The sequence below is a fragment of the Natrix helvetica genome, assembly GCF_964273705.1.
Source record: "Natrix helvetica genome assembly, chromosome: 7".
Lineage (NCBI taxonomy): Eukaryota > Metazoa > Chordata > Lepidosauria > Squamata > Natricidae > Natrix > Natrix helvetica.
In genome coordinates this window covers 52,815,757-52,829,292 of record NC_138558.1, presented here as the reverse complement: position 1 = coordinate 52,829,292, position 13,536 = coordinate 52,815,757, and the positions used below count along the sequence as shown (strand labels likewise).

General features: G+C 38.3%; 1 protein-coding gene across 5 annotated transcripts in view; it reads right to left on the bottom strand.

The window, feature by feature from the left end:
- The window catches only part of PROM1 (prominin 1), a 121,041-nt gene that overhangs the window by 58,182 nt on the left and 49,323 nt on the right, over nt 1-13,536 (bottom strand). For all 5 annotated transcript variants that reach the window (XM_081959412.1, XM_081959411.1, XM_081959414.1 and 2 more), the window contains exons 5-7: nt 9,796-10,001; nt 2,392-2,512; nt 1,716-1,779 (exon numbers count right to left, since the gene is read on the bottom strand). In XM_081959412.1, the coding sequence (XP_081815538.1) occupies nt 1,716-1,779; nt 2,392-2,512; nt 9,796-10,001 (391 nt within the window). The remainder of the gene's footprint in view (nt 1-1,715; nt 1,780-2,391; nt 2,513-9,795; nt 10,002-13,536) is intronic.

Genomic DNA, 13,536 nt, shown 5'->3' with positions numbered 1-13,536 from the left:
TAGTCCATGTATGATACGCCGCATGCTAAATAAATACATTTAACAGGATAAAACATTCCTGGATGGACATTCTTTGTGAGAGCAGAGTGGGCAAAAATATTCCTTTGGAGAAACCATTTTGAAAATAATTTCCTTTATAATTAGCACTATTCATAGCCTCATAATAATCCAATTGTCCTGCCAACGTTCCTTTAGATCTTAATTTGTTGTGTTACACCTAGATGTGTTATTTAAACATTGATTTTCTTTTATTTGGCATTTAGACAAAAATACAACCTACCCCGAAAACAAGCTCTAGCCCGATTTTCATACCTGTGCCTAAAATAAGCCCTACCCCAAAAATAAGTCCTAGTTAAGCCCCTCCCACTGTCTGGTTGTATGAGGTGGGGTGAGGCACTGGCATAAAAATCAAGCTAGGGCATGAGTGGTGGGGGTGGCTTCCCTACACACCCCGCATCCGCTTGCCTGCCATTTCCCGAACAGAGAAGGGAGACGTGGAGTGATGCAAGTGAGAAAGTGGGGACGGCAATTGTTGTGTGTTGCAAGGAAGGAAGGACGGAAGGAAGGATCAAACATGTGTGTGTGTGCTTGTTTGTGTGTGTGAGAGAGAGAGAGAGGGAGGAAGAGAAAGGGAGGGAGAGAGGGAGAGGGAGAGGGAGAGGGAGAGAGAGAGAGACAGACAGACAGACAGACAGACAGACAGACAGACAGACAGACACCCTAGTCCTGGTATAACTCTCCAAGGTTGGATCAGCTATCTTTCTCTCTCTATCTCTCTCACACACTCACAAACACACAGGGGTTGAATAGGATTGCGGGGGTTACAGTGTTTGGTAGGGATGGGGTGGGAAGCTGAGTGATGCCAAAAGTAGCTGAAAGTGTGGCATTGAAGTCTTGACTGCTGGGAAGGACCTCTCCTAACAGAAACTTCTTCTCTGCTTCCCTTCCAGTGCACATTGCCTTTGTGTAATTGAGCCCTGGTAGATTGTGGAAAGTGCTTGCTTAGAAGTAACACACAGCCTCTCCCAGTAACAAGAATTGCAGCCAATACCGCCCCTTTCAAACAATGTTCCAGGGCTTGAATGCCACACTTTCATCTGATTTTGGTGCTGCTCAATTTCCCACCCCACCCCCACCAGGCTGGTCTGGTGGGTGAGTTTGCCTTCCCTGCCGCTATGGTCTGCAGTCACACCACAAATGGGGATTGACCATCCCCCAAGCCTTGCTGCTGTCAAAGTAGATCCAAGGAGCTGTGCTGCAATGGACAGATGAAAAGCAGGGAAAAGGGAAGGAGGAGGAGCAAAGAGAAGAAAGAGAGAAATTGGGGCCATCCTGGTAGGCCAGGTACCGAAGCGCCACTACTACCGCCATAGCAAGAGAAAGAGAGAGAGAGACGGAGAGGGAGAGAGGGAGAGAGAGATATATCCGATCCCTTTGGGCACCTGTCCCCCTCTATCTCCTGCTGCAGTCAGCCTTTGCGCGGTCGCCTCCTCCTGTGCATGCATGGGGAGGTGAGGCACCTGACCAGGCTGGACTTTGTGATGAAAAAAAAAAGACATCTCCAAAAATAAGCCCGAGTGCTGATTTTGGGCCCAAAAGAAAGTTAGATAACATGCTTCATACATAATGAGGGTATTGTAGTCTTTAGCAAAGTAAAGAGCAAAAACTATGAGAACAAACTCCATCTGATGCAAGTCTCTTAATTATATACTTACTATTAAGATCATAAAGTGCTTTCTTCTTGGTAGTGTTATACTGATTCACCAAATAGTCAATTTGCTAAAAAGAAAGCAACAAACATAGGATTAACAACAGACCCACATATACCAAGGCAGTAATATTCACATAACTTTAAGCACTGTTGTCATTTCTGGAAGACACATGGCAGCATCACAAAAGCTTGAATTCTAGCTTTATGCAGTAGATGACACTTCAATACCCAGTCCACTTCACAGCCTAATTGGGAATTTTTCCCCTAATCATGATGATTACATAAACTCTTAATATTAACTGCTGGTGAACTTGAGTGGAAGTTTGTGATTACACTCTTTTGTGTTTTCTAGAGGCATCTGAGGGAAATGTATGATCAGGCAGATATTCTATTGCCAGCCACATGCCCCTCAAAAGTTGAGATGTCCATTTTTATTATGGCAAGATTCCCACACTTACTGGAAGAGTGATAAAAACAAAAATGCTGTGCAATATTACAACTAATGGTGCACAATACAATCAATTGTTAATAGGAGTTCAGTTTTATGTGGCATGCGTTTAATGATATTTTTAACGTCTCATACAACAATGCAAATATAAAATTGAATCCAGTCACGGAATCATTGCATGCCTACTTTCCTAACACCACATGAAGCCACCCAAAGGAAAATGGTACATTACCCCAGGAGTTCCATTCAGGAACATACGAAGGTCTCTGAAATTATTGTACATGAGTCCCTTGGCTCCTCGGACTTGGCTTGTGAGATGCTGGTTAGCCGCATAGGCAAAAAACACCCCAATACTAGGTAGCAAGAGAGAATACAGAAGAAAGAATTATTCTTACTTTTGTAGAATTAAATAATATTGTTAGATATCTGATTCCAAAGCACAGTAAAATTATCAAGGAACTATTTTCTGTTATTGAAGTGGACTTATATGATGCTGTCCATTAGTACTTGTTTTAGAGAACCAACTTAGTGCATGTAATACAGCTAGTCCTGGACTTATATTTACAACTGAGCCCAAAACTTCTGTTGCTGCGTGAGACAGTTGTTAAGTGAATTTTGCAATCTTTTTGCCACAGTTAAGTAAATAGCTGCGCTCTTTAAGTTACTAACAAGGTTGTTAAGTGAATCCTAAATTGCATTAACAGAGGGATACAATCAAGATCAAAGGAGGTTCTAATACCACTCTATAAAGCCTTAATAAGAGCACACCTACAATACTGCATCCAGTTTTGGTCATCAGATTATAAAAATATGTTGAGACTCTAAAAAGAATGCAGAGAAGAGCAACAAGGATGATTAGGGGTTGGAGGCTAAACATATGAAGAACAATTGCAGGAATTTGATATGTCTAATCTAGGGAAAAGAAGAACTAGGGGTGACATGATAGCATCCTCCCAATATTTGGAGGGCTGCCACAAAGAAGAGGGAGGTCAACCTATTTTCCAAAGCACCAGAAGGCAAGACAAGAAAAAAATGGATGGAAACAAATCAAGGAGAGAAGCAACCTAGAACTAAGGAAATATTTCCTGACAGTGAGAATAATTAACCAGTGGAATGGGCTGCCTTCAGAAGTTATGGGTGCAGGGAGGAGGGGCTTACTTCACAGCACTATGACATGCCTCAGAGAAGTTCCTGCAGCTGCTAGGTGGTCCTTTTATGGACCTTAAGTCACCTCGGAGAGGCGATAAACAAAGGAAGCACACGCTGCTGGTCCCAGGAAGCCTGATTGATTTGGAGAACACTCCTTAAACTGACGGCTGGGAAAGCAGCCATTGCATGCTGCTATGAAGCTGGAGTAGTCACCAGAAGAACGAGAAGATGGAAGGAAGGTGTGATCGATCTGGGTGAGATACTTTAACTATAGATTTTTAAAACTTTTAAAAGAAAAGCCTCCTGGGGAACAACAGAGGAAAGTGTGACTCGAAGAAATGAGGTGGGAGCAGGTTTTCCACCTGCAGAAGAAAAGCTGAGAGGAAGGCTTTTGGAGCCATTATAAAAAAAAGAAACTGGTTTGTAAGGATTTGTTGGAGGAGTTAAGCTAGAAAACTGGACTGGACACCTTAATTTTTAAATTAGGAACTATTGGTTAATGTGAAAGTGACTAAACAAACTTTTTTGTTTTTCTTTTCTTTCTTATAAATATAGTACTTTTTACTTACGTTGAGAGATACAGTGTAAAGAGAAAGAAAGCAGAGCAACACTGCCATCTACAGGCTAAGGTGAATATCAGAAGACGTAAGAGGGAGAAAACAGCCTTGAGAGACTGGGAACCAAATTGATAAGGAGTTATTTTGACTGAAGAATTAAGATAGAGAACGGAACACTGGAATCCTTTTTTTTTTTAATGTGTAGCTCTTGTAACTTAAAAGGAAAACATAACAAGGCAAACTAAACAAGGCTATACAAGATACCCCCCCCCTTCACTTTTTGAAGAAGGTTTTTTTCTCTTTTCTTATTGCTGCTCTATGAAACTTTATATTGAATAGAAATACTTGTTGATTGCAGTTTTGGAACTCGGTGGACTGACTTGGATTACAAATTTCTTTCTTTTTCTTTTCTCCTCATTATAACTTTTTTTAAAAAGAATTTTATTGGTTTTTACAAATATTTATAGGAAAGGGTAAATAGGTACAAGAACATTTTGACAGCTACATCGTGCGAAAGGTAGAAATTCCCCCGAATCTCACAACTTTTACAGAAAAAAAAGAATCAAAATTTAAGAAATAAACATTGGCAGCCTCTTGTTTTGCATTATATCAACAATATGTTCAATCATCTTTTATGTCACTTCCAACAATTACATTATAACAACAATTGCAATAATGTTTCAAACTCATTTTTGTGACCTGAGTCTTTTCACTATTGCTTCCTACCCCCTGTTTTCTGGCAGAGCCATGGCCCCTTCCCCCCATATCTTGTGTACTGTCCCCTGTTCCATCTAGAAAGGCCCTGTATTTTTCAATGAAAGCCTCTGCCTCCACAACTGTATTAATTCTAATTCTAGTGCCCTCCCAGAAAATCACCACTCCTTCTGGCACTCATCATAACTTTTATTGCTGTTCTGTGGAATTTTTTAATTCTGTTTTTTCTTTTTTTCTACTGTTTGGGGGATATATGCACCAAATGATAAGAAGATTTTTATTGTAAATTACATAAGAAAATAATAGAATTGCAAAACAAAAACATATGCATTGTAGGAGACTTTAATGCAATTGTAGATATGGACTTGGACTACAAAACTAGTAAAATAAACAAAAAAGAGAGGAAAATACTCCCAAGAACCTTTTTTTAAAGGTTGGAAGAACCAGGTATTCAAGATGCTTGGTGAGGAACATACCCCAAGAAAACTCTATATACGTTTTATTCAAACAGACTTATATCCTGGTCCAGAATAGAGATGTTGTGGGTGTCAACTGAGCTAATAGCTAATATACAAGAAATAAATATTCAGACAAATATCTGGGTGGATCACAGTTATCTTGTCCCTTCCATATAAAAGTTATATGGGAGGGACAAGATGGACAATGAATCAAACAATATTGAAAGAAAAGGAACATATACACAATTTATAGAAAGAGAAATTGACTTCTTCAAAGAGAATAGAAAAGAAGAAACTTCATTACAGAATGTATGGGATACAGCAAAGGCATATATTAGAGGATTAACCATAACATATGTGGGAAAGAAAAACAAAAAAGGAGTCAAGTGCAAAAGAAATTAGAAGAGAAGTATAGGAGGTTAGAGATGGAACTACAAAAAGAGCCACAAAAAAGAATATAAAAATCAAATGGACTTAAAAAAACACGAGTTGAATTTAATAGACAAAGAAGAGTTAGCATACAAAATTAGAAGTTTGAAACAAAACTTTTTTGAAAATGCAAGTAAACCAGGAAGATGGCTGGCATATAGACTGAGAAAGAAGAAAGAAAAGAAACTGATTTATCAGCTAACAGATGAGGAAGGAACATTTTACTATCAAAACAATGATAAAAAGAAAATAATTCATGATAACTATAAGAAATTATATAATCAAGAGATAACTTCAGAAGAAAAAATAAAATCATACTTAGAAAAAGCTGAATTACACACAGTACCAGAAACAGTTAAAATAGCTTTAGAAGAAAGAATAACAATGATGGAGCTAACAGAAGCAATCAAAAGACCAAAAAAAAAAAAATGGCGAAACACCAGGCCCAGATGGGCTACCAGCAGAGCTTTACAAAACGGTACAAGATACTATAGGTAATTCAGTGTTGGAAATAATCAATGAACTACTGTCAGAGGCAAAAATACCGAACTCTTGGATGGAAGCATACATTACTCTCATACCGAAAGAAGATACAGATCTGCAACAGATAAAAAACTATAGATCCACATCATTATTGAATGCGGACTATAAGAGTTTTGCTCCAAAATGAGAGCAGAAAGACTAAAGAGATTCTTGAATCAATTTATGCATACAGACCAAAATGGTTTTTTACCAAACAGACAAATTAAAGATAATGTGAGGATAATCTTAAATACACTGGAATACTATGAAGCACATCCAGAGAAGCAAATGGCATTGGTTTTTTTTTTTTTTTTGATGCACAGAAGGCGTTTGATGTGAACTGGCAGCTTATGCTGATGCAATTAAAGGCCATGGATTTTGGGGAGAGATTTATTAAAGTGGTCAAGACAATATACTATAAAGCAGGGGTCCTCACACTACAGCAAGGAAGGCCAGATAGAGCTGCCAAAGCCATTAATCGGGCCCACAAGGGCCCGCAATGCTGCCCCACCCACCTTCTGGAGGCTGAGAAGGTCAAAAACAGGATGCGTAGAGGCCACAGGAGGCCAAAAATGGGCTCATTTTTGGGCGGCAGGTTCTGGAGGCTGAGAAGGCCAAATATGGGCCCGTTTTTGGCCTCCCCAGACTACAGAGGGAGGGAGGGAGGGAGGGAGGGAGAGAGAGAGAGAGAGAGAGAGAGAGAGAGAGAGAGAGATGCATACACACCCCAAGGCAGCCACATCCCTTCACTAACCTGCTTTCCATCCCCAGGAGCATAACAAATTAAAGTTTAATTTGTGTGTATTGTTTAATGGACTGCTAAATTAGCCATGCCCATCCAGTCACATGATCACCTAGCCACACCCACAGAGCACACTCACCCAGTTACATGCCCACCTAGCCATGCCCACCCAGACAGTCCGGCCCCCAAACAGTCTGAGGGACTGTGAATTGGCCCCCCATTTAAAATGTTTGAGGACACTTGCTATAAACAAACTGCAAAGGTAATGGTAAATGGAGACATGACGGAAAAAGTTAGCATAATGAAGGGTACAAGGCAGGGATGTCCTCTGTCCCTGCTACTATTCGTATTGACGTTAGGAGTATTAAACAGAAATTTTAGACAGGATAAGGAGATAAGAGGTATGGAAATGAAAAAGGAAGATTATAAATTACAAGTGTTTGCAGACGACTTGGTTTTTTATTTTAGAAGGTTCGCAAGAAACAGGGTTAAAACTGCTAAAAAGAATAGAAGAGTATGGTGAAGTGGCAGGTCTGAAAATATTTTTTTAGAAAAATTATTTTGAAGATCTAAATAAAACAATAACAAAATATATTTGGCGGGGAGGGGGAGCAAGAATTAATTTAAAAATGCTACAGGATGCAAGAAGTAGAGGAGGTTTTGGATTACCAAATTGGGAATTATATTACCAGGCAGCAGTGTTAACATGGATCAGGGGTGGGTTACTGCCAAAGTTATTGCCGGTTCTGTGCATGCGCAGAACATTATAAAATGACTAAAAAACATGCCAGCAACAGCATGGACGACCGGGAAACCGGTTCAGGGGCGTGGCCAGCCTGCCATCCCTACGAGTTTGGTGACCCAGTCGCAATTTCCACTACCGGTTCACCCAAGCTGGTGCAAACCGGTAGCAATCCACCTCTGACATGGATGAAAAAATGGTTTGTACTGAGAAATATAGGATTATTGACACTGGAGGGACATTATTTGCAATTGGGATGGCATGCCATTTTATGGTAGAAGAATAAGATACATGGTTACTTTCACAGACATTATATAAGAAAATCCATATTGTTAGTATAGGAGAAAGTTAGAGAACAACAATATTTAAAGATACCAGTCTGGCTTTCGATGATGGAAGCACTAATACACCCAAATATTGTTAATATGGGAAATATTGTTAGATATAAAGACATTTTGACTGAAATAGAGGAGCTCAAAAATAAGCAAGAATTAGAAAAACAGGGGATCAACATGGCTTGGTATACGCAACTGGAAATACAATCTAGATATGAAAAAGATGCTAAATTATACAGTTTTTATATGGAGTTGATAGAATTAGATAAGATACTAACAGGAACAGAAGAGAGGATGATTTTAAAAACTATATAGCTATTTACTGAGTATTAAATTAGAAGAACAAGTAAAGGAAACAGTGATAGCCTGGGCAAAAAACCTTGGTTATACGATAGAACTAACAAAATGGCAGAAATTATGGGATAGAAATTACAAACTAACAATATCAACTGCGTATAAAGATAATTTGTATAAGATGTTCTACATATGGCATTTGCCACCAGCAAGATTGGCGAAGATGTTTAAAGATAAATCAGCTAAATGTTGGAAATGTCATCAGACACCTGGCTCATATTATCATATGTGGTGGACATGTGTAGAAGCTAAAAATATTGGATAAAAATATGCAAGTGGTTGGAAAATATGATACAACAACATATTGACTTGAAACCTGAAATATTCCTATTGGAGAACTTACCAGAAACTTATAGTAAAGAAAATGTATATTTGATTATTCATGTAATAACCGCTAATAGAATTGTATTTGCACAAAACTGGAAAAGTGAAGAGATTCCTACAGAGGAGAATATAAGGAAAATATTAGAATGTGCAGAAATGAATAGGTTAACACTGGAAATTACAAAGAAAGAAAACTGGTTATTATGCGATCTGGAAAAAATTTATTGATGGTTAGAGGATAAATATAAAAATTAGATATAAAAGTAGATGAGTAAAATATAGAAAATAGTAGAGTTAATCAAACTAAGAAGAGGACGTAAAGTATCAGATATTTAATGGGTTGGTATTAAGCTAAGAATAAATAGTGAATATGATTGTAAATTTTAACTGTTATTGCACAAACATTGGTACCCAGATGACACACTTTTAATGGAAGATGGATTATTTGTACTAAAATATAATTTAAAAAATTGAAGAAAAAAGAAGAAGTTGTGGGTTCCCTATCCCTGGAGGTTTTAAGAAGAGACTGGACAGCTACTTGTCTGGAATGGTATAGAGTCTCCTGTTTGAGCAGTGGGTTGGACTAGAAGACGTCCAAGGTCCCTTCCAACTCTGTTATTCTGTTTCTAATTTCCAAAGCACCTGAATGCAGGACAAGAAGCCACAGATAATTAAGGAGAAAAGCAACTTAGAATTAAGGATAAATTCCCTGACAGTAAGAACAATTAACCAGTGATTAATTGCCTCCAGAAGTTGTTGGTTCTCTATCACTGGAGGTTTTTAAGAAGTGACTGAACAACCATTTGTCTATAATGGTATAGGATCTCCTGCTTGTGGGGGAGCAGCGGTTGGAATAGAAGACTTCCAAGGTCCCTTCCAACTGTATTGTTCTATGTTCGTAACAAGAAATCAGTACATAGTTTCATTTGCTCAGACTGTTGCAGGCCTGCCTTCTCCAGCAAAGCTATCAAGATGTTTCTTTGAGAATGTCTTAGGGGCTTTTCTGTATTACCATGGGGTAGGAGATAAATATATATATGTGGTTTACCACAAAATAAATGTCAGAAGAGCTCAAGAGAAAGTGGCTTACAATTTTAGATTTCCGCCTTTTGAGAGGGGACTGAATCCAACTTAATAATAAAATTTGAAATGCTTCATCTCTATCATGAAGACAAAGTTTCTGATATCATGAAAAAAAATTAGAAGCCTCTAAATAGATGGGTATAATTCCTGATCCAATCAATCCTCCAGAAATAATAAACATATTTAGTTATTTGGCAGTCACCCCAAACGTACCGTGTTTAGCTTACCTGCTTAGCAATGTAGTTACCAAGAGGAGGCTAGCAAAGCACCTCCTCCGACAGTTGATGTTCTTTTTCTGTCTCTGGTGCATTTCCCCACCACAATTGTCGCAACATCGGCACAGGCAGAAGCAGAGGCCAATCAGTGGAAGCAACAGGACAAATAGGATTCCCAGGGCAGCTGAGATTATGAAGCCTATTTCATAGTAAATTGCCTGCAGTTTAGAGAAAAGCAGCATGTGTTACAACTTGAAAGTGAGGCTGGTAAGGCTGATTCAGAATGCAACAGCTGTTGGGCATTCTCAACACGATTGTCCTACGGAAGGGCTTGATAAGAACTATCATCCGTTGTATGCAACCGTCTCTTGAGCTCCAGACAGGAGAGGCAGAAGGTGCTACTAGTCACTCTCTCCTCTGGCAATTCTGTGACAGAGCACACATATATATCAGGGCAGGAGAGCAGCCATCTGCTCAACTCAAAATCACATTTGAAATTGGGGCAGCTGAATCTCAAATAATTTCACCATTTTCCAAAAGTGTACCTTCAGCATCAGCAATGCATGAGTGAAAGGATTCCAGTCAAATAGAACACTCTTATGCTACGTCCAACTTTACCAAGTCACTGGATCTTTCCCCCCAAAAAAATATAGGGGAATGAAATATTTGAATCTTCTTGAGACTTCAAGAGAACTATCATAAAGTAAATGGTGTACATAGTACAGTTCAGATCCATGAAAAAGGATTCCAAGCAAAGCAAAAAGTGCTTCCATAAGATCTCAGAATACTAAGTTCAAGCATTGCAAAGCTTCAACTGAGAAGCAGCTCCGAAGAAAGGAGACTGGATTCCCCGTAGCAACATCATTCATGGGCCTATGTGAGATGAGCTTGTCCCATAAGGGGTAATATACGTTGATGTACTCCAAACCACCTGTCACCTTGTTGTAATTTATGGCTCATTCTCCTGTGATCTATTGTGTTTTTGTGTTTATTGTGTACACTGCTTCGAGACACATTTTTGTGTGTGGATAGCTACAGAAATCTATGAATGAATGAATGAATGGCTTCCTTGGTTTCACCTTCTATTGCGATGCTTTTTCCGTATTGCTCACTCTAGCCTCTAGAACTAGTCTGGGATAAATTGGAACTGTCATTGCCAATTCAAGGATTAAGCAAATCTGACCCAGTTTAGCATTTTTTAAAAATCTGTCAACACTAAGTGTGGTTAGCTGCTAGCTTTCAAAAGGGGAACTGATAAACCATGGCGAATGACACTTGTTAGCAGCTATTAGCTGCAGCAGGGAAATAAACACTCTAAGAGGCAGAATTCTCTGATGTTTTTTTGCCTGATCATGTCTGGAAACAAGATGTACACAATACAAGATGCAATGGTGGCCTGCAATAAGACTAAACCTGCCATTCACTTAGCACATATGCAAGTGGCAAAAATACAACAGAATAGACACACTGTTTTAAAAGTACTGCAGTTCAGCTTCTTTTCCTTAATTGTTGGATAGGTTGCTCTGTTTGACAAATTTGAAAAACATTTCAGGAATGGTATCTGGGTAATATATATGTGTGTGTGTGTGTGTGTGTGTGTGTGTGTGTGTGTGTGTTGTATTTGTGCTGATAAATAAATAAAGGGAGACTAGTATAGATCTACTTCAAGCTATTTAGCTCTCATCAGCTAGCCATACCCTTACTGGGAATCGAACCAGGGCTGTATTGCATATTAGGCAGATGTAATTGCCACTAAACACAGGCTCTCTTCCTTATCAGCTAGGCCAGGGAAATAGGTATGTATTTGTGTTACAACCCCTGGTATGCCCAAATATGGGAGGGAGCTCACTACTCCCCCTTTCTGTCCTTCGGCTCATTACAGAATACCATCCAGGCAGAAAACCATACTTTTATTTTTAATGTTGCCTTTGCTATGTTTGTGTTGTATTTATGCTGATAATTTATTTATTTATTTAACAGCACAAATACAACACAAACATATATTATTTTTATATATAATTATAAAATATTTTATAATTTTATATAATATATATAAATACACACACATATTACAAACATCATTTCTTGGAGTTAAAGTCCGCAAGTCTCAAAATTGCCAAGTTTGGAGACCCCTGTCCTAGACTAACCAAAACATGAAAGGAGTGTTACAAACTCTCCAGTGAACCCATATGAAAGATCCCAGTTGCTCAAAGAAAACAGCTTCCAGCATAAACAAGAGCAATATGCAGTGTTAATATCAGTACCCTGATTTTAGTTTTGGGTCAGATTTGGAATTTTGTAAGATATAAATATAAATATTTTAAATACAATTTTCTTAAAAATAAGACAAGTATTTTATAAATGAAATCAACAATATAAAGAACCCCGTTATGTTTGCTAAAATATATTTTCTTTCTTTATAGGATGTTGAAAAGAACACTGTTGGATGAGGTTAAGAATCAATTCATGGTATTTTAGAAGCAAAGGATATGTGAGATAATAACAAAAAAAATTTACCTGAAGAGTCAATACAACATTTTCGGGCTGTGGAAATCAGAGGGAAATGATGTACAGAGCAGCAGGAATAAAAAGAAAGCAGGTGAGCTATAAATCAAGCACTCACAGAATTTATGCAGCCACCAATTCAAGTGAAAAACGGCAAGGAATAATTAAGTTAATCAAGTATTTACAAAGCAAATGTGAATGCAAATGACAAAGTGAAATATCTTTGAATTTTAACATTTAACTGACATTTAATTTCTCCTAGCCCCACTAAGAGAACAAGCTGCCTCTTGGTACAGGCTGCATTTTTTAAAAAGTAATGTTTTATTTCAAATTGAATCCTTCAACAGAACGAATTATCCTTAGCATATAAACTATTATGTTTTTTTTAGCTTTGGGAGCAGAAGTGCATCACCTTTCATTTCTTTTTTTATCATCCAATAGAAATACGTAGATAGAAAAACATTACTAGGTTTAAATGGTTTTTGTAAATGTAGTTTATCTAGGGCAGTTTTTCTCAACTTCAGCCTTTAAAATGCATGAATTTCAATGGTATGCTGGCTGGGGAATTCTGATAGTTGGAATCCATACATCTTAGTGTTGTCAAGACTGAGAAACACTAATACTTGGAGTTAAATTCCTAGGAGTATATCAGCACAGCAGTTGTGTCAAAAGCAATGATTTCGGTCCCTGCTTTTATGTCTTTGAAAAAGATATTTATGCAGGTTCAGATATAGATTAAACTTTACTCCAGAGACTAAAGTTTCCGTTTATTTTGTCTTCTCTTGTTTTATTTTTATTTATTTATTTTCAGTATTTCTAGACCGCCCCCTCTCCCCGAAGGGACTCGGGGCGGTGTACAGGTGTGTCATTAAAACGAATACAAAAAACGAATATCCCATACCCTTAAAAACAAATTAAACCTCATACAACTGTACAATAAGTAAAAATTAAAAATTAAATTAAAAACAACTAAAAGTATACCCCTAGAAAATTTTAAAAAATGCAGGCTTGAGGAACTAAAATTGGGAATTAGGAATTAGGCCAGGCCGGCTAGATTGAACAGGTGGGTCTTTAGTTTCTTACGGAAGGAGCGGAGGTCGGTGATAGTCCTGATATCTGGGGGGAGGTCATTCCAAAGGGTCGGGCCCATCACAGAGAAGGCCCTACTCCTGGGCGTCGCCCGCTGGCATTGCCTAGTGGACGGCACCCGGAGGAGTCCCTCTCTGTGAGAGCGAATCGGTCGAAGGG